This window comes from Prunus dulcis, chromosome 6, assembly GCF_902201215.1.
Source record: "Prunus dulcis chromosome 6, ALMONDv2, whole genome shotgun sequence".
Taxonomy (NCBI): Eukaryota; Viridiplantae; Streptophyta; class Magnoliopsida; order Rosales; family Rosaceae; genus Prunus; species Prunus dulcis.
Window position 1 is genome coordinate 12,509,174 of NC_047655.1, and position 20,793 is coordinate 12,529,966.

Consider the following 20,793-nt stretch of genomic DNA (forward strand, 5'->3'; position numbering starts at 1 on the left):
TGTAGACGGAGAGAAAAGTGAGGAGGGTTTAAGAAGCAAACTACTAAGCGAAGGATGGGTTTAGGTGTTAAGGGGGAGGGCATTTTATAGTAGTAATTTTTGACCGCGGAAGGTTTGGTAAATAAATGGCGGTTGGATTTTGACGCGGATTTGATGGAGAGCTTGGACGGTGCAGATTTTGTGTTAGAAAAGAAACCGTATTACGTACGGACGCGGTTGTTGTATTGGCTGGTTTTTACTGGCTATTGTATTGGATTTACTAAGTTCAATCCAAGAAGCCAAGTCAGAAAAACCAGTTTAAGTAAGGTTGATCAATTTTCCAGCAAGATTAATTACGTGAATTCCAATCAAGAAAATACCTTGATTTTGACTAGGCCACCGGTCTCCTTGTCCTTATTTCATTTGTTGCTTTCTTCTTAATGTTTGAATCGAATTCTCCAAAGTTTATATTTTTAAACTTCAACGTACTTGACAGTCACATATCGGTATTATTGCAAAGCAATCACAATAATATATATTGATTAAAAAAAAAGACTATCAGATGATGGGTAGACTACTCGATTAATATTTTCATTTTCTCCCTACTCTTTGCTAACTTATATTCTCCTTTTGTTTTCAATTCATCCTGCAGTTTTTTACTTTTTTGTTTCCAATGAACTAACTTATTCTCCTTCACCATTGAGCACTCCACCTAAGGCTAAGGCTGCACCTTCCACTGTGCCGGACGCCGCCTCTCTGCCTTCTCCTCCCTCGCCTTTCACTGTCATCTCACTAGAGATTTCTCCCTCTTCAGAGTCTGCTTCCACCTTTGGGGGTCTGATATGGTCAATCAGAAAAATGCAAATTTGAATTTTGAGCTTACTCCTCCACTCACTGCATGATTACGTTGGATGAGGGATTAAGGAAATCTCATCGTACCAACTAATTATTAAACCAACTTATCCTATCTTAAGACACCATGCAAAGTCCAAAATAACAAGTGAGTTTATGATATTAATTCTTTTATTTTGGTCATTATGATATTAATTCTAGATATCGATTTTTGGTTATCTATTTGGATAAAAATTCTATTTATTTATTTATTTATTTGGGAAATACAGAGATCTACTCTTTTTCTTTAATCAATTATTATTTCAATTATGATTACTTGTAACGGCTATATATGATGAATGAGTCAACTTCACCAAATAGTTGAGAACGCACTTTTTCTTAATCGAGAAGAACTTCAAAAGTAGGGTCTTCATGCTCCGCATGAGAATGAGAAAGAAGGTTGAATGAATCTTGAAGTACAGTAGGATTGCTAAGTTTGTCCTTTTTGTTTACAAAATGCATGACAATAGGTGAGAGCCACTATACTATAATTCAATCAATTACAATCTTTACTATAATTCCCATCATTTCGTTTTAAAGGTTAACATCGTTCAATTTCACTGTTAATTCCAACAAGTAAAATACTATTGTTAGTGCATATGTGGGTAAGGTCAGTTGGTCAAAACACTCAACCCGGCCACTTGCACTGAAATTTAAATCCCATTCCCGTAAATTAGTTTAATTTAAAATAATTTCGAATATCACTTGTCCAAAAAAAAAAAAACTTATTTTAACTATTAATGACTTATAAATTGGGGAAGTCGGGAATAAGGGAAAGAATAAATTAGTATGAGATCAACTATTGCTAATGATCAATATAATCACGGTTTTCACGTATGGAATTATAGATTGTAATGTGGAAATCTACATACTATACTTTTTTTATTCCATATTAATTAGTGTGGGAATTTAAGTATTGAAATAATTCAAGAACTCATGTGCTAGTAAACACAAGTAAGAAAGCAGAGAACTGCAATATAGGATTTGTTATCCTTTGAATAACTTAATTATTGTGTAAGATTGTTAAAGACACTAGAACTCGGTCCCTTGATCTCCTAGAAAGAACAAGTGTGAAACAAAATGAATATGATAAACACACACACATATATATATATATATTGAAATTCCCTAGAATGGCCAACTAATCGGTTTCTTAATACTCAAACACCAGGGCATGATTGAAATACTATAACAATCCTATAAGCAAAAATTCCAGAATACGCAGCAGAATAAATTCAAATAAAAATGCAAACAATTGCACAAGAGACACACGATATGTTGACGCAGTAAAAAACCTCAAGATGAGGAAAACAACTGCGGGCACTATGCCGGAGAACAAATCACTGTGAGAAGGAATACAAAAAGGTCTTACAAGTCTCAACTCACAAGACTAGCACTCACAAGGCAGACTTGCCTACTCGCCTTTGCTACTCAACCCAACCAGCAATCTTGTCTTCCTTCGTCAACAAGAGATGGCACAACTCTAGTCTCGGCTGCTCACACTTCAAAGCACGATTGCTGATCACCAACATGCATAATGCTCATGAACTCACACATATATGAAAAGATGATAATTTAATCACTCATGGAGGCTAACAAGGAACAACCACATGAGTTTTCAATATGAACTCTTAAAAACCTCTCTGCAAATATTTTGTTCTTCTTCTTCTTTTCAACGTTGCAGACAGACAAAACAAAACGGCTAAGTTCTTTCTTGTATTACCCGCTTAAAACTAGGTTAGAGACCAAAAAAAGGCTTTTTGCAAAAATGGGCTTTTTAACAAATAAATTATTTCTTTAAAACAAATAAAGCCACTTAATTAAAAATCCCGCTATAAAGACAAAAGAACCCTTTTGCTTAAATAAGCACCAAACTAAAGAATATAAAACCATCGTTAAAAACTCACTGATGTCTGGCGCTGGATTATGTAAGGCTGAAATCATATATTAGTCTTATACATCTGACAGCCACTTTTGATGATCTTGCAAATATGCAAATATGAATGCATGGATGCAAAACATACCTTGGCATTGTTTCTAAGCCATACAGATCCAGGATAACAGGACGTTACTTGACAACTGTAGGTTACACTCAAAGACCTACTCTATGTTTTTGTAACAGGAAATTGTCAATATATCAAAAATTGGTCCTAACAATCTCCCCCTTTGGCATTTCCTATACAAAAACTCTAGTTACAAAAATTGGTCCTAACAATCTCCCCCTAAACCAATTACAAGTGAGTGAAAATAATTCCTCAAACATGACCACTTGCAATAGAGAAGGTAACATGAATTCTGCACCAGTAAACCAAAAATAACCAGTGAAAAGCATGTATGGTTGAAAATACAATATGTAAAAATAAAACTCAGAATGTTTACTCCCCCTTTTTTGGATAGGTAATGGCAAACTCCCCCTCAAATAAATAACCACTTGCACATCAAATAACCACTTCCAGAAAGAACAATGTAGGCAAAAGTTCCAAATTATGAATCCTCCCATGAATGTATGAAAAGACACATGTAATAATGAATGAGCAAGTAGGCACATGAGATGAATTTTTTCAAACCAGTGTCACAAACAAGATTTCTAAGCAAAGTTTGTAAGGAGATATCAAGTCAAAATTGAAGAGTAACAATGAGAACCCACAACATCAAGTGTTGTTAAATATCTCTCCATGTTAGGCAACACCATATAATCAAGGTTAGCAAAAGTTCACAAGAGTCCTTGGTGTGAAAGTGAACCAATAGAGATAAGAATGACAGTGCATACAAGTGTAATTCAACATATTCACAATGGTGCTGTATTTTTTTTTTCTTTATGGAGCACAGTCCACAACTTTATTAAGCTTTCTAATGACCTGTAACAAGTCTTAGGCCAGATGCTCCCAAGCTAGAGGACTTTAGGGCACTAAGTATATCAAGGATACTCCATGGGCTTAGCAACTCGAGTCAAAAGGCTTCAAAGTTGTGACAATATTTTTTTGTTTTTGTTTTTGTTTTGGTTTTTAATACGGACCAAGCCATCCCGTATTCAACGCGACCCTCGACACTGGTTAGGTAAAAGGTCCGGCTACTTTGGGATAACTTGAGTCAAGCTCCAAAGATATCTATCATTGTCGTTTAAATTGAAATCTTGCAACATAGGCATGCATAGCTCATATTGGTGTGCGTGTGTAAGAACCAAGGAAACGCTGTGAGAATTTTGGCTAAGCAAGGATTAATGCTAGAGACTAACATAGAAAAATATCTATCAACTAAGAGCATGTGTCTCACAGTTAGTCCCTTACTCAGACTAGAAAACCCAATCTTAGTTCAAAGAAATACAAGCTGATGACAATGGGATTGAAAATGCAGTGCAATGATGCACTACAAGGCTATAAAAATAAAACATAAAAGAAAAAATAATAATAACAAAAAATAATAAACCTATTTGACCTGGGCATACAACAATGAAATGTGAATGAAAAAAAAATTAGAGGGAGTTCATTCAATGGAACAAATACCAAGAGACTTCCTGAGAGCTTCAAAACGAACAGTGTCTAATGGTTTTGTAAAAAAATCAGCCAATTGTTTTTCTGTGCAAACAAACTCAAGACTTACCACCTTTTCTTCAACCAATTCACGAATAAAATGATTCATAATATCTATGTGTTTTGTTCGTGTGTGTTGAACCGGATATTTGGAAATATTTATTGCACTCAGATTATCACAAAAAAAGAGTTGAAGTACTTGCTGAATGTTGTAGTCACTCATCATTTGCTTCATCCATAGTAATTGTGTGCAACAACTTCCGGCAGCGATGTATTCCACTTCGGCTGTAGACAAGGAAACACAAGCTTGCTTTTTGCTATGCCCAGACACAAGATTATTACCTACATAAAAGCACCCCCCAAATGTGCTCTTCCTATCATCAACGTTTCCAGCCCAATCCACATCGATGTAACCTGCAATTTCAGAATTTGAGTCAAATGAATAATATATACCTAAAGTTGGAGTACCACTTACATATCTGATGATCCTCTTAACTACATTCAAGTGCGACTCCTTTGGATTTTCCTGAAAGCGAGCGCACACACCAACACTGAATGAGATGTTAGGTCGACTGGCTGTTAAATATAAGAGGCTTCTAATCATGCTTCTATAAAGTGTTTGTTCTACACATTTTCCAAATGGGTCAGCATCAATTTTGTTGTGTGCAGCCATGGGATTCCTTGTTGGTTTGGCAGAACTCATACCAAACTTCTATACCAAGTCATTTGCATGAGAAATGAAGATACCATGATCTTGTTGCTTGACTTGCAGCCTAGGAAATAGCTCAGCTCCCCACACATACTCATCTCAAATTCACTGCTCATAACTTCAGTAAATTCTTTTACAAGAAATTCAGACATAGACCTAAAAACAATGTCGTCCACATAAACCTGGGCAACAATCAAGTCCTTGTTGGTCTTTTTGACAAACAGAGTTTTGTCAACAGCTCCTCTGACATACCCTTTATTCAACTAATGGGATGACAACCGATCATACCAAGCCCTAGGGGCTTGCTTCAACCCATAGAGAGCTTTTCTAAGACGATATACATGATCAGGATTGTAAGGATCTTTGAATCCTACAAGTTGTTCTACATATACTTCTTCCTGTAAAACCCCATTTAGGAACGCACTTTTCACATCCATCTGGTATAGTTTAAACTTCAGATGACAAGCTATAGCTAAGAGCAATCTAATTGATTCAAGCCTTGCCACAGGAGCGAAAGTTTCATCGAAATCCAACCCTTCAACTTGGGTATATCCCTGTGCAACCAACCTTGCTCTATTTCTTGTAATAACACCATTTTCATCAATTTTGTTTCTGAAAACTCATTTTGTACCTATCACATTCGAGTCCTTGGGACATGGAACTAAGTACCACACATCATTTCTAGTGAATTGGTCTAACTCCTCTTGCATAGCCATGATCCAATCATGGTCAAGAAGTGCTTTTGAAATTTTTGGTTCCAATTTGGAAACATAGAATAGATGAGTTACCTCTGCAACAACTTGGCTTCTTGTCTTTCTTTGATCATTTAAATCTCCAATAATATCAGATGGTGTGTGGTCTTTTTGGACTTGCCGAGCACCACATCTAAGAGGAGGTGAAAACATATCTTCTTCTACATGCACTTCATCATTAATATGTTAGCCACCTTGTCCTTTTCTTCTTACCTAGGAGCTGCTGGAATAATATCCTCATCATCAGCTGCACAAGAACCAAATGACATATAAGTATCATTGACAACAACATTAATTGATTCCATTACTGTACATGTCCTCTTGTTAAACACCCTATAAGCCCTGCTAGTGAGAGAATAACCCAAAAAGATGCCAGCATCACTTCTTGTATCAAACTTTGCTAGGTTTTCTCTATCTCTATAAATGTAGCAGACGCTCCCAAAAATCCTCATGTGCTTTATGTTAGGTTTTCTCCCTTTCCAAAGCTCATAAGGAGTTGAAGTTGTGCCCGATCTAAGATATACACGATTTGCTGTATAACATGCTGTGCTAATAGCTTCTGCCCAAAATTTCTTTGCTGTGTTAGCACTTGTCAAGATCACACGTCCCATTTCAAGCAAGGTGCGATTCTTCCTCTCATCCACCCCATTATGTTGAGTTGTAATAGGTGCTGAAAATTCGTGCTTTATTCCTTTCTCTTCACAATATTCAGCAAAGCTTACATTTTCAAACTCCGTTCCATGGTCTGTTTGAAGTCTCATGACAGTAACATGTGAAGGGTTTTTCTCGATCTGAATTTTGTTGCATAGGCCACGAAACCCCTTGAATGCATCAGATTTTTCACGAAGAAAATCAACCCAAGTAAACTGAGTAAAGTCATCCACCAACACCAACATATACTTTTTTCCACCTATGCTCTCAATCTGAACGGGACCAACTAAATCCATATGCAGCAGATCTAATGGCTGGGTTGTTGATATGTAGGATATGCTTTTGTGAGCACTCTTGACTTGCTTACCTAATTGGCACGCACCACACACTCCTGCAGACTTACCACTTAGCTTTGGCAGACCTCTAACACACTCATTCTTGGACAACTTCAAGAGATCACGAAAGTTGATATGACCAAGTCTTCTATGCCACAGTTCCATCACGTCATCAGTAGCTTGATTGCACACAAGACTTTTGTTCTCATTCACCTGAATACAATAGCAATTATCTTTGGATCTCATGCCACTCATAACCTTCTTTCCTTGCAAATCAGCAATATAGCATTGATCTTTATCAAACCACACACTGCTACCATCATCACAAAGCTGACTGATGCTTATCAAATTTGCCTGCAAATTTTCCACCAACATGACATTTTTTAAGAATGGTAAGCCAAGTGTCTCAACATCTCCTTTACCTAAAATTTTACCTTTACTTCCATCTCCAAATGTCACGGAGCCTTCCACACACTCTGTATTCAGATTTGTGAACCAACATTTATCACCAGACATATGTCTTGAACAACCACTGTCGAAATACCATGTATCAGATTTTCTAGCAGATAAAGCAATTAAGGTCACCAAGCATTTTTCCTCCTTTTTTTTCCACACTAGTTTGGTTCCTTGAAGTAGATTAAAATTTCTTGGAGAATAGCAGTAAGTTGACCTCTTCTTCTTTCTAAACATATTGCATCTAGGCCGTATATTACCAAAAACTCCACAAAAATGACTGATTAGTATAAATTTCTTTGGGCTAACCTTCACTTTAGTAGAAGAAGATTCTTTGATGAATTTCACATCTTTGACCTCTTGCTTAGACCTTTCATTTTCAAAACCTAAGCCTCTCGTATCACCAGCTCTTTTTCCCAGACTTAACATCCTGTCAATTAGGGACGGACCATATAGCCTAGGTTGCTTTTTTTTTTTTTTTTCCCAGCTCATAAAAAAATTATAACCCAGTCAGTGGTGGATTTACTAAGGTGCTGCCTTATTTCCATTTTCAGCATTTAAGTAAATGTCTTTAGGAAACTCATGAGGACGACTCCCTCTTGTACTTGAACTTGAATTTCCTCTTTGTTCACCAGGTCTTGAATTCTTAGATTTTAAAAACTTACGAAATTTTTTTGTAAGCAAAGCATAATCCATTTTGTCTTTTGACACACTGTCACTCCCATCTTCTTTCACTGTATTTAGAGCAATGCCCTTGCTTATCTTTATTTCTGGAAATTCCATCTCATAAGTGGTAAGAGAACCAATTAACTCAGTAAGTTTATAATTGTTCAAATTCTTACACTCTTCAATCGCTGTCTTCTTGGCGTGATACATCATAGGCAGAGATCTCAAAATCTTTTTCACTATTCTGTGTTCAAGAATTGCATCACCAAGGTTGCTGCAAGCATTCACCACCACACTCAATCTAGCATAAAATTTAGCAAATTTTTCAGTTTCAAGCATCTTCATATTTTCAAACTTAGTCATCAATTGTTGAAGTGTGGATTCTCTGACAGTGGCATTTCCTTCATGAGTAATTTCCAGAATATCCCAAGCCTCCTTTGAGGTTTTGCAATGACATATAAACTCAATGTTTTCAGCTGATACCGCTGTGAAGATGGAGTTAAGACCTTTTTGATTGTCGGCACTCATATCATTTTCTTCATCAGTCGACTCCATGTTTGGCTTAATTACAACCTTTGTTGTCGACTGGCCTTCACCTTCAACCTCTTTTCCACGCCCTTTAATTTCCTTTGTTGGAGGTTCCCAACCGTTCTCAATGGTTGTCCACACCTTTGCACCTTGAGCCCACAGAAAAGATTTCATCTTGGCTTTCCAAGCCCCATAGTTAGTATTCTCATCAAGAAACGGAGGATGAGTCATAGACCCACATGCATGATCCATTCTAGCACAGCCCAACGATCTCACTAAGCACATCTAGTGACCCGCTCTGATGCCAATTGAAATTCCCTAGAATGGCCAACTAATCTGTTTCTTAATACTCAAACACCAAGGCAGGATTGAAATACTGTAACAATCCTATAAGCAAAAATTCCAGAATACGTTGTAGAATAAATTCAAATAAAAACGCAAACAATTGCACAAGGGATGTAACATCCCACATCGACCAACTAAGAAAGTATGATGTGCCTTATATATACATGCCCGCCTTCATCTAGCACGAGGCCTTTTGGGAGCTTACTGGTTACGGAGTCATGGAACTCCGAAGTTAAGCGAGTTGGGGGCTAGAGCAATCCCAAGATGGGTGACCCACTGGGAAGTTGCTTGTGAGTTCCCAGAAACAAAACCATGAGGCCAGAGAGGGGGGCCCAAAATGGACAATATTGTGCTACGGCGGAGCCGATCCCAGGATGTGACAATTTGGTATCAGAGCCACTCTGCCGTGTGGTTCAAGTGTGCCAACGAGGACATCGGACCTCTAAGGGGGGTGGATTGTAACATCCCACATCGACCAATGGAGAGGGGGTGATGTGTCTTATATGTACATGCCCACCTCCATCTAGAACGAGGCCTTTTGGGAGCTTACTGGCTTCGAAGTCATGGGAACTCCGAAGTTAAGCGAGTTGGGGGCTAGAGCAATCCCAGGATGGGTGACCTACTAGGAAGTTGCTTGTAAGTTCCCAGAAACAAAACTGTGAGGGCAGAGAGGGGGGCCCAAAGCGGACAATATCGTGCTATGGCGGAGCCGATCCCGGGATGTGACAAGGGACACACGATATGTTGGCACAATAAAAAACCTCAAGATGAGGAAAACAACTGCGGGCACTATGCCGAAGAACAAATCACTATGAGAAAGAATACAAAAAGGCCTTACAAGTCTCCACTCACAAGACTAGCGCTCACAAGGTAGACTTGCCTACTAGCCTTTGCTACTCAACCCAACCAACGATCTTGTCTTCCTTCTTCAACAAGAGATGGCACAACTCTAGTCTCGGCTGCTCACACCTCAAGGCACGATTGCTGATCACCAACATGCATAATGCTCATGAACTCACACATATATGAAAAGATGATGATTTAATCACTCATGGAGGCTAACAAGGAACAGCCACATGAGTTTTCAATATGAACTCTTAAAAACCTCTCTGCAAATATTTTGTCGTTCTTTTTTTCAACGTTGCAGACACACAAAACAAAATGGCTAAGTTCTTTCTTGTATTACACGCTTAAAACTAGGTAAATACCAAAAAAAGGCTTTTTGCAAAAATGGGCTTTTAACAAATAAATTATTTCTTTAAAACAAATAAAGTCACTTAATTCAAAACCCCGCTGTAAAGACAAAAGAACCATTTTGCTTAAATAAGCACCAAACTAAAGAATATAAAACCATCATTAAAAACTCACTGATGTCTAGTGCTGGAGTATGTAAGGCTGAAATTATATATCAGTCTTATACATCTGACAGCCACTTTTGATGATCTTGCAAATATGCAAATATGAATGCATGGATGCAAAACATACCTTGGCATTGTCTCTGGGCCACACTAATCCAGGATAACAGGACGTTACTTGAAAACTGTAGGTTACACTCAAAGACCTACTCTATGTTTTTGTAACAGGAAATTGCCAATATACCAAAAATTGGTCCTAACATATACATATATAAACTAATCACGCAATAACACAAGAATTGTTAACTTGGTTGACTCAATATGACCTAATTCCCCCATGTATCTATGATATTCTCACTATTGAAGAAAGAGAAACGTTAAGTTCCTTCTTTGATATGGTTCCGGTCCTTATGTACATCTTCATATGTTATCTCGCTCCTTCCCTTATATGGTTATGATCCATTAAGTTCTCGTCAGCGTGGCCTTGGGGGATTCAAATCTTCCATTCAAATCAATTGTGAATTAAAACTCATTTTTAATTCTCCCTTATGTGAGGACTCAGTAACAGAAATCCTCAGGGCTTCCACAAGTCATGGTTAACGAGCTAGCAACCCACGTGCCATGACAACCTCAACTGACGTACAATAGGCGGAGAACCTAGTCAGCTGCAATTGTAGTGTAATCCTTCTCTAGTACAATACTCTTTATCTCATAAATAGGGTACGGATGTTTCATGTCAAACCCCTAATGTGATCTTCCCAGTTTCATGTGATGTATACAAATATGATTAGGAACGTCTTCCTCAATCATATCCATTACTTCGGATCGAAGATTCCCGAATCACATCTTAGAGTATTCTCCTTCTTAGACCATTACCTAGGATTAGATCCCTTGTTGTACACTTACATTTCTCCATGAGTAAATTTAAGACCCCAATGATACATATGAACCTTCCCTAAAAGGAGGCTGGTAATGTATCATCAAATGATTAGAGACGTACCCACAAGACAACTAGGGTGCCTCAGGACTAATCTACATTATTGCAACTATGAGATCCTGTTCGAAATGTTGGCAATAACTCCATCCAAGAACTCTCAGTTGATCGATTTCAGTGAACTCATTCTGTATTGAGCACCTACACAATTGTCTTAATGTCTCCACATGAATGACTTGAGACCAGTCATCCTCCTAATTGAGCATACATAGTGTGTACTAGTCTTTACAGTTTATCAATGCCCGGTTGATAATCATATGACTAGGAACATTACGATTGAAGGTTTAGCTAGGATGGTCTCCGAAATCTAACTTCTTTAGATTACATCTTTTAATCATAATCCAAGGACTCGTTGTTTAGAACATTTTTATTTCTTTGCCCTTATGAATAACCAATATGTATGGGTTATATGAAATATCTCACAAAGGTTTCATCTCATTATTGGCTTTCAAGGTATATTTCCAACAATTGTGACCAACAAAATAGAAGATCACGGTGATTCAAGAAAATACTAAAATGACAACTATGATATATATATAGGTGTCGACTAACTAAAGGCATCGGTTCTACAATGTTAAAAATGGAAGTGCCGCATTGAATTGAAACCTCTTAGGTTTTCGATAACACTAGGCCTGAAAAACTTGGGCTTTCAAAAGCATTTAGATGTTTTCCTTCTTCTTCTTCACATCTAGTGTCGTAACTCATAGGCAATGGCAATTTTCCCCGTGAGTAAAGGTCTTCGCAAGGATTTGACCCTAATGGGTCAAGTATGAATGATCAAAAAAATAAAAAAGGAGTATGGGGACAGGTTCAAGGGAATTTTCAAGTATGGTGTTTGCTGAGGGGCGGGGATGGTATACTAATCCTCGACCCGAACCCGTAACCATTTAGAATATACATAACTTATTTTTCATATAAATATATTATTAAGATGTGTCATGGTGGTACTACCTCTATAATGATAATCATGGTTTAGACATGTAGTTTAGACATGTATTAAAGTTTTTTTTAAGTAGTCTAGATTTTTAGTTAATAAAAATTGAATCGATACATATGTTGTGCTCATAGTACTTTTTTCTTATTCAACAGAGTAGCTTTTATTGATTAATTTTTTTCATAATGGGGCAGGGATGGAGAATCCCTGATTTGAATATTGCAGGTATGAATGCATGAAGGGGGTGAAAATGCTTAACAGGGACAGGGATTGGAATGGTATACCCACCCCGATTCGACCCATTGCCACCACTCGTCGCTTGCTCTCACACCCTCAAGCCGCATCATCTGTCTCCATATTCAGGTAAGATTTCACTTTATTCTTGTCTGATAGGTTCATCGTCTCAACTCCCTCTCATCTCCATCCTCTCAGCTCTCAATTGGTGCTGCCTTTATCAAATCGCAGAGCAGCTTGGGGATGATTAACTCTATCTAAGCTTTCTCGGTATCTAATTAGGGATTGTTTGTAAATTTGAAATTAGGGTTTTGTGTGAATTCAAATTGGGGTTTGGTCAAGGGTTTTCGAAATTGAAATTGAAATTGTGGTTTGTCTATCTCAGATAGCCTGAATTTGTTGGGTACTGTGATTTCAAATAGAGTTGTGTTTTAAATTGAATTAGGGTTTCTGTAGATGGTGAATTGTGATAGTTTAGGGTTTATGTACATGTCAAATCTCTGTTTAATGTTTCCCAAATTACCTAGTTTGGTATCCTGGAAAATGTTGTCACATTCACACACTTGTTTTGCTGCATAGAGTGGGTTACTTTAAATGGCTATGTTTTGCTGCATAGATTCATTTCATGCATGCATAGATGTCTTTTTGAAATTATTTGGTATGAAGTAGCTGATTTTAGGTTATGTTTTTGGTATTCTAGCTGGTAGTTCTGTTCTTCATTTGGTATGCTTGCTGGTAGTTCTAATTGCATTTTGTTTTATTGCTGCTGGGTATTCTGTTTTATTGATTAGTTTCTGTTGCAGAGGTCGTAGAAAGAGTGGCAGTTCGGGCTGAGAAATAAAGATTCTCTACTGATACATAACCAAAATATCAATTTCACCCCCTCATCTGTTTTCTTTTCTGGGTTAAGAAGTTTTTCCTCTTTGTTTCAATTGGACCAATATCAAAATGCAACAGGCAAATCAGAATTACAGTAGCAAATAAATTTGTCTTTACTGAGAGACCATAAAAAATACAGGTGGATGAGTTGAAGCAAGACCTGGGGTACTAGAAGAATCTAGCAGAGCATGTTACCAAACAGATTGCAAAGCATAAATTTGAAAGAATGTAATCCCAATGGCAGAAGGGGAAATACCAATACTATTTATTCTTGTACATTGAGGAAATACTTGTAACTTAATGCAGTGGTTCCTCCACTTGTGTTCTTGGACATATTGTAAGCTTTTAGATTAGCAAGTTAACAGAGGATAAATAACCAATAATAAAATGGTAAAGTTTAACAAATAGGCAATAAAATTCGAAGTGTCATCTAGACTGACAAAATTCTGTGTAGCAAATTTGTTTCTTCAAATTACCACCTATGTTAGCAAATGACATATTTTATGTGAAAATTTGACGGGTGGTTAGAGATGCTCAAGTTCCTAACAGCTGCAAAATGTATATTCCTAACAGAAACATGAGAGTGAACATTGGCGTCTGTCTAGTGCTTGTGCAAACTTGAGGATGGTGAACCGGGATATAATTCGCTGCAATAACCCCAATTTACAGACATTGATTTCAGCAATCAATGCGTCCATTACTTACAGAGAGCTAGAGGGCTCTACTTCTCTTATAATAAATGCACTTCTCAAGAGCAATTGCTAGAGCATCATTCCATCCTTAAACGTTTAGAATGCGTTTCTCTCATCCACTCGAGGCATTCATCTGCAGTCGATGAGGGGCGAGCAAGCTGCCATGCAAGTATCTTTTGTTGCTGCCAAGTAAAGAATGCATTATTAGCATTTGAAGTTTCATAATAGTCTTTTTGGTACTGGAATTAGAGTATATAGCTTACCCATTCTCGGACAAGTGGTCCTCCAGATTTAAGTTGCAAAACATTCATGATATCCCTTCCATTCACTAGCGGTTTTACGTCCCAGATTTTATCAAGACCTGATCCACCAAAAACAGAAATCAGAAAGGACATCCGAGCTGTTTCCCAAGGTTTAAACAAATCTTAGCATGGCAATCTACTCTGGACTAAAAATACTGGTTAGGCATTGAGCACCAACGTTTGCACAAACTTCCAATAAGCATAGTCTCGGATTTAAGGCTACTCAAGGATCGAATCGAGGTCTGCAGTTTCCTCTAGGGTACCAAGGAATCCTACGGTGAATTCTTACCTTGCCTAGTCTATCTAATATATGGTACTGTGTGATATTTTCTGCCAGTAATTTAATTTCTTTGTCACTTCATTATTTACTTTCACCTCAGCTTCATATTTGCATTCTAAATCATCTGTAAATTGTTATTGTTTAGTTTTCAGTTTAGAATTGCTAGTCTGTTTCAGTAGCTGTTTTATGCATTTGAAACCCCTAGGCTGTCCTACATCAAAATTCTGAAAATGAAAAACATAGAGAACGTGTAACAGCTAATGACACCAAAAGATTTTCCAGTATCAAAGCATTGGTTTCACAATGAGATCCTCAGTGACAGGATGAAACTGGACCCAAAGTATCAAGTAACCTGAGCAAACTAAAATAGATTGGAAAGTTGGCAGTTTGCAAAATAATTTCACAAGGAACTAACAAATAAAGCATATGCATATCATCAGAAAGGTGGGGTTAAAAGAGACTTCTGATACCTAGTTTAAGTACGGCATCTTCAGCTGCTTTAAACAAGCTTCTCCGCCTTTCGAGTTCAAAGTTCTTGTTCAGAAGATCTTCGGTACAATCGATGTTACGGGGATATACCAACGTAGACATCAGCAAGGCAACTCGCCAAAAATCTTTGAGTTCTCGTAGAAGAAATCCTGGATGGTTGAAAATGCAAATTGAACAATAAGAACAATGTCACCTTGCATAACACGGATTCCAAAATAACCTTCACCCCATGGTGAGGACACAGTGAGGTAATACCTGTCAAAACTCGGGGTTTCGAAGCAAGAGGAACATCAACAAATTCTCTTTCCCAATCAACTTCGGTGAGTAGTACGTCCTCATTTGATGCAAAATAAGGAATCAGTGGCAAAAACTTCTCGAAAGCATAGTGTACATTTATAACCTGTAACAAAGAAAATCGTGAACACATTTATAATAACTGCAGATTCCAAAAGTCTTGATATAACCACCAGCTTAGTATGTCCACATAATATGAGTACAATAGAGGGAGAGAAGTGGACTCAAACGTACTGTTTCAGCATCACTGACTTTTCGCTTAAGCGAGTCCCGGAAAATGTAGTTCACAACAGGAATCTGAAACTCAAGGACACAAATTTAGAATTGCAATACAAGCATGAAAATCAAGTGATGTTGACCAACTACATAATAAATAGTATCCCAGACATGCTAATTTTCATACATATTTTCCCGTGACATAGGATAACCAAACCCATACCTTCTTTGCTTTGTTATCTTTATATACGGTCTTCCTAAGTGGGAGGAACATAGCAGTATATAAAGCGAGCCTTCTTTGTTCATCCTGCATTCACATGTTAGAGGAACCATAATTCAAAAAAACACACATGAAAAAAAAAAAAAAAAAAAGATACACAAGCAGAATTTGAATTATAACAATGATCATTCCATATCTACTAAAACAATGAAGTGAATGGAGGAAAGGCAAGAAAATTATTGTATTTCAGGTCCTCGTCACTCACATTAAAGGTAGAGTTCCCAATTAATTGAATAAGGTTCCATGTAGCATCCAAGTAAGCAACACAAAGCCTACATTAGGTCAGAAAGATAATCCATTAGCATGAGAGCCAGAAAAGAAACAAATGGAGGAAGGCAAAGATAAAAATTAGAATGTATGCTAGGAATTGTATAAAAAATGATGCTTTGCATAATAGTCCTCAAACATAAGATTGAAAGTACATTGGACTCATTGGCAATAAATCTAGTAAACAAAGTATTTCATAAGTCAAAAAGTACATTTGACTTGCACTCAAAAGCCATAGCAAAGTGTAGAATAAATTGCGGCTGAAAGGTATATTAGAGGAGCAAGAGTCTTTGACAGCCTCTAGGTGCAAACAAATGATCCTGAGCAGAGTATGTTGCCTGTTTAATTTACGTATCTAAAATGGGTATATGCCAACTAAAAATTAAAACAATTTAAATTTCACAAACTGAGCAGAGCAGGGGCTTGTGACCAATTATCAACCACCCCAAAAACAAGACATAACAAAAATAAAAGAGCACGTAAGAGAAATAGAATAGATGTAACCCTCTTTACATTTTTAGACTCCTTATAAGACCCAATGTATCAATGTTTCATTTTCTTTGTCATTTAGCCTACCCACCAACGTATGATATAATAGAAATAGCCATGCTTGGCAAATCCCTTTTTCTTTGGGTAACGATACCTACCTGTCACATCCTTCCGATACTGCAGGCTCATACTTAGGGTGAAGACTGAAGACAACCCAAAATAACTTCAAATCACAAATGTAGGCCATAGCTTGGACAGGTTGATTTCCAGATATCATGAGGTCAATCTGAATAGAAGAGAAAAAAGGGAAAAAAATGAACAGATAGATCCTTTGTATATCTGGGACGCAGGATAATTTTTCGCATTAAACAGCAACAAAAGTGTCATCATAAATCAAATAATATTCAGAACAATCACCACTTGAGGCATAAAAAAAGGAATTTACTTCAGTACCGATGCGCTCCCTGCTAATTTTAGCTGAGAGAGCAGCTTTCACTTCATCACATGAAGCTGCTTCCTTTAGTTCTTCATCTAATATGAATCCAAACCTTGCTCCTGCGCACAAGAACAAATATGAATCCAAAGCTTTCATAACAAGACACTAATGAGCTATGACTAATCCGAAAAATCAGCTGTAGAGAGCTAGACTGTGCTATAAAATTAGAAAAATAGAATAAAATGACAAGTACCAAAACGGATAGCTCGAAGAACTCGTAGTGGATCATCCATAAATGTGGACTTTGGCGGTAAAGGAGTCACTATTTTTCCAGATTTCAGATCTGCAATTCCTGCAGAAGACAAATGAAACATTAAAACAAATAGTAATAATTATGGCTCTTGGTTAAAAGAAAAACTTCTAGAAAAGGCACCTAAAGAAAACTAACCTCTTTTGGTGTAGTCTTCAATTGAGCTGGTATTAATGTTGTAAAACAAGCTGTCCGACAAAATGAAACCCCCATTAAGAACATAAGTTAATGCAATCAAATATATGAAAAGTTTGCAGAAAGAGAAGCTGATTTAATAATTACAGGATAGATTCTTAGGGACGAAAGATACCTGTTAATGGTTAAATCCCTTCTGTATGCATCCTCCTCTGCTGTGCCATATTTTTGCTGTAAAATAGAAACAAAGTAACTTACTAATCATAAATTCAACACGACTAGACTTAAATTTGATTCAACCAGCTTAATTAACTCTTTGTCCAACTAAAAGGGGCAAAATTGCCTCAAACTTTTAATAAATTGAAATTCCACAAGATAAGAAAGTTACTCTTGATGAAGGGTGTCTTAAATATAGGCATCCTTATGAAACAGAACATCATGGGTGTTTTTAACTCATAAGACCACGAAAGATGCCAAATGCCCTCATCCCATAGTCGACCCTTAACATTATTCAAAACAATCGGGTTTACACACACAAACATTCTCTCCCTCTCTCAAGCTCAGAACTTTCAGAACCATATCATTAATCGTAATGTCCTACCAAAACGAAATTAAAATAAAGAGACTAACAAACTCTAAACAATACATAGATTACAGAGACAAAAAAGGTATTTACCACAGTAGGAATGCGACTATTCTCACAATACTCTTCACACCTCAAGTTGACAAAATCAATCCATGTATCACATATGCGCATCCTCGCCGTTTCCAAATGTTTTGACTGTTCAGGATTGCTACAACAACCAAAAAAAAAAAAAACCACTTAAGTGGACTCTACTTAGATGTACATAGATGCTCAATGGCAGAGCCACATACCATGGAATAACAGCAATTCCTTGTGCCTCTTCCCCAACATGCAACAAGTAGTCCCTAACCTTTTCTACAAATTCGCTGCCTAACATGTTGTCCAAAGCAATATCAATGTCATAACAGTCCTTTCCCAGAAGCTGCAAAACCAAAACCGACCATTTTCAAAGCTAAATTTAAAAAAAATTTAAAAAAACAAATATTTACCGGGAAACCATTTTCTCTCCATCCAAACATCACTTAAATCAGTACGAACCTTATCACGGACCCATCCGCCAGCGACACGAAGCTGATTCTGTAGGCCAAAATGGTGAACCGTTCCAAGCAGCCTATCGAATATCTTCTTTTCGGTTTCATTCAGTTCAATGTTGTCCCGCACTTGTACGGTAGGGCGAGACGGGACTGCCATGATTGCTCTGCAAGGAGAAAACACTAGGGTTTTCGTGGGAAACCAGGAGATTGTGAGGTTGGGATGTGGATAGCAGCTTCGACGGAGCTTGGGAACAAAGATAGGCTCGCAGCTTAGTAAAGCAGTTTGCAAAGCTACTCTCATGCTATGGATGAACTTTCAAGCCAATTTTCTTAGCCGAAACTAGTCAGAATCTCCTTTGTTTATATGAAGTTTCCACCAATATATTTTCCACTACACAAAGTATGTAATGTGCAACCCCTAAATCCCTAAATTAGAAAGAAACGGTATTAAAATAAAATTAAAAGAATAAAAATTAGAAGGAGTAGAATTGAAGGTTAAAAATAAAAATAAAAATAACAAGAAGAAGAATTTCGACGAAGGTTTGGAAGAAGTAAGAAAGAAGAAGATTGGGGTTTAAGATTAAGAAAAACTTAGTGCTAGCAGCGGCAACAGTGGGCGCTTTGCCTCTCAAAGTAACAATGATAAATTAACAATTAAAATATATACAAAAGGAGAAGGCCACAACCGACTCACCACAACACTAGCGGCGGGAGATTGGCCGGAGTCACAAGGGCCGTACCCAATACCCGCTCCGCTCTCAACAAATCCCGGCTGACTTCCTTCCGGCGACCACCAGCTGCATCAACTCAACAGAATCCGCTTCACGCGTCAACCCGACGCTCTCAATTGTAGGAAAAACACCACGAGCATAGCCTAACCCCTTCCTACCTTGAGATTGAACCTGTCGTCTTCTCTCTCTCCCTTCTCTTTCTTCTTTTTTAAACCGAAATGCCACGTGAGTGGCAAGTGTTTAATTTAATGGCAAAATAAAATTCACTTTTGGTGCCAGTGGTTTATCACTTTTACCACTAAACTCTCTTTGATTTTCAATTTGATCATTTTTGTCCTTTGGTTTCAATTTTCAAGCAATTTAAGGAGAATACTAAATTTTTTTTAAGAGTCAACTCAACTATATAAAAGTACCCAACCTTTAGGGGTCGTTTCAAATTATTACCTAACCTTTTAAATTTTTTACGAGCATATCCGAAGTCACATAAAATAAACAAATTAGTAATTATGTAAGTTAGATCGTTAGTTGAGGCGTTAAGTAATGATGTGGTTGCTCCGACGTGGCTTTTTTGCTGAGGTGGATATCACGTGGCTATTTTAGTCTATGTGGAGTAACCTAAGCAAAAAAGGCCATGTCAGAGCCACCACGTCATCACTTATCAATGTCACATTTGCAGTGTTCGTGTCAACCTGTTATTCTTAACGGGTTGACACAACCCGATCCGTTAAGAAAACGGGTGAAAAATATCAAACACGAACATGACCCATTACAATTCGTGAATCACACGAACGACCCGTTTTACCTGTTAATAATAATTAATAATTTAAAATTTGAAAAACAAAAACCCACTGTGTTTGAATATGGGTATTTCTTTCTTGAGCCAAAAACATTCCATTAAACAGCCAACATCAAGAGAGAGAAGAGATTAAGGAGAAAAAAGGGAGTTATGAAAGGAAAGAAGGGGAGATTGCAGGTGATGGTCTAGATTGAAGGCTGGATGGTGGGGAGATTGCAGGTGATCTTCACAGCAACCTTCACAGAGACGATGCTGAATGAAAAGATGTTAGGGGTTGGCTGCTAAGAATTGGTATATATATATATATATATATATAGAGAGAGAGAGAGAGAGAGAGAGAGAAGATGAGTGAATTTTGGAAGAGAGAAAGCTGAATGAAGAGACCCTCTCAGAGACGATGCTGAATGAAAAGATAATAGGGTTAGGAGGGATTTTTTTAGAATTAAAAATTACAAAATTACCCCTGCTTAACGGTTGGTTCGTGTATTTGCGAATGAGCACCGAAACGACCCATTAACTTAACGGGTGGCTAACGGGTCAACACGATATCAACACAACATGATAACTCAAACCCAAATACTGAATTTTTCGTGCGAATTCGTGTTGTGTTAACGGGTCGTGTACAATATTGTCAGCTCTAAGTAAAACCATACCTAGCAACTTCTGCAACATCTTTTGAATATATTTTTGTTGAAAGACGATATCAACACGACATGATAACT

At 37.4% G+C, this 20,793-nt stretch overlaps 1 protein-coding gene and 1 long non-coding RNA gene across 3 annotated transcripts; one reads left to right on the top strand and one right to left on the bottom strand.

Moving 5' to 3' along the window:
- The first annotated feature begins 12,255 nt into the window (after positions 1 to 12,255).
- Positions 12,256 to 13,642, top strand: LOC117631594. The gene is made up of 2 exons (XR_004586343.1): positions 12,256 to 12,485; positions 13,160 to 13,642. It is a non-coding gene; the product is annotated as an uncharacterized LOC117631594 (long non-coding RNA).
- LOC117631593 (tRNA nucleotidyltransferase cca2) lies at positions 13,594 to 19,461 on the bottom strand. Of its 2 annotated transcripts, XM_034364839.1 has the most exons (16): positions 19,239 to 19,461; positions 18,549 to 18,970; positions 18,302 to 18,432; positions 18,102 to 18,219; positions 17,601 to 17,656; positions 17,429 to 17,478; positions 17,234 to 17,332; positions 16,990 to 17,099; positions 16,703 to 16,830; positions 15,994 to 16,060; positions 15,732 to 15,815; positions 15,527 to 15,589; positions 15,254 to 15,398; positions 14,980 to 15,147; positions 14,191 to 14,288; positions 13,594 to 14,109 (listed from the first exon to the last, which is right to left on the bottom strand). In XM_034364839.1, the coding sequence occupies exons 2-16, from the start codon at positions 18,843 to 18,845 to the stop codon at positions 14,005 to 14,007; spliced, it is 1,719 nt and encodes a 572-aa protein (XP_034220730.1). In that variant the 5' UTR covers positions 18,846 to 18,970; positions 19,239 to 19,461; the 3' UTR covers positions 13,594 to 14,004. The 2 variants fall into 2 exon arrangements, with proteins under 2 accessions (XP_034220730.1, XP_034220731.1); XM_034364840.1 differs by lacking the exon at positions 15,732 to 15,815.
- Positions 19,462 to 20,793: the final 1,332 nt, after the last annotated feature.

Bases quoted from the DNA above. Each gene is read 5' to 3' on its own strand.
- LOC117631593 (XM_034364839.1), bottom strand. From the start codon at position 18,845: ATGAGAGTAGCTTTGCAAACTGCTTTACTAAGCTGCGAGCCTATCTTT. The intron at 18,220-18,301 runs GTATGTGGCTCT...TGGTTGTTGTAG, and splicing joins GGAATTGCTGTTATTCCATG to CAATCCTGAACAGTCAAAAC. The intron at 15,816-15,993 runs GTGAGTGACGAG...ATGTGAATGCAG, and splicing joins TTGGGAACTCTACCTTTAAT to GATGAACAAAGAAGGCTCGC.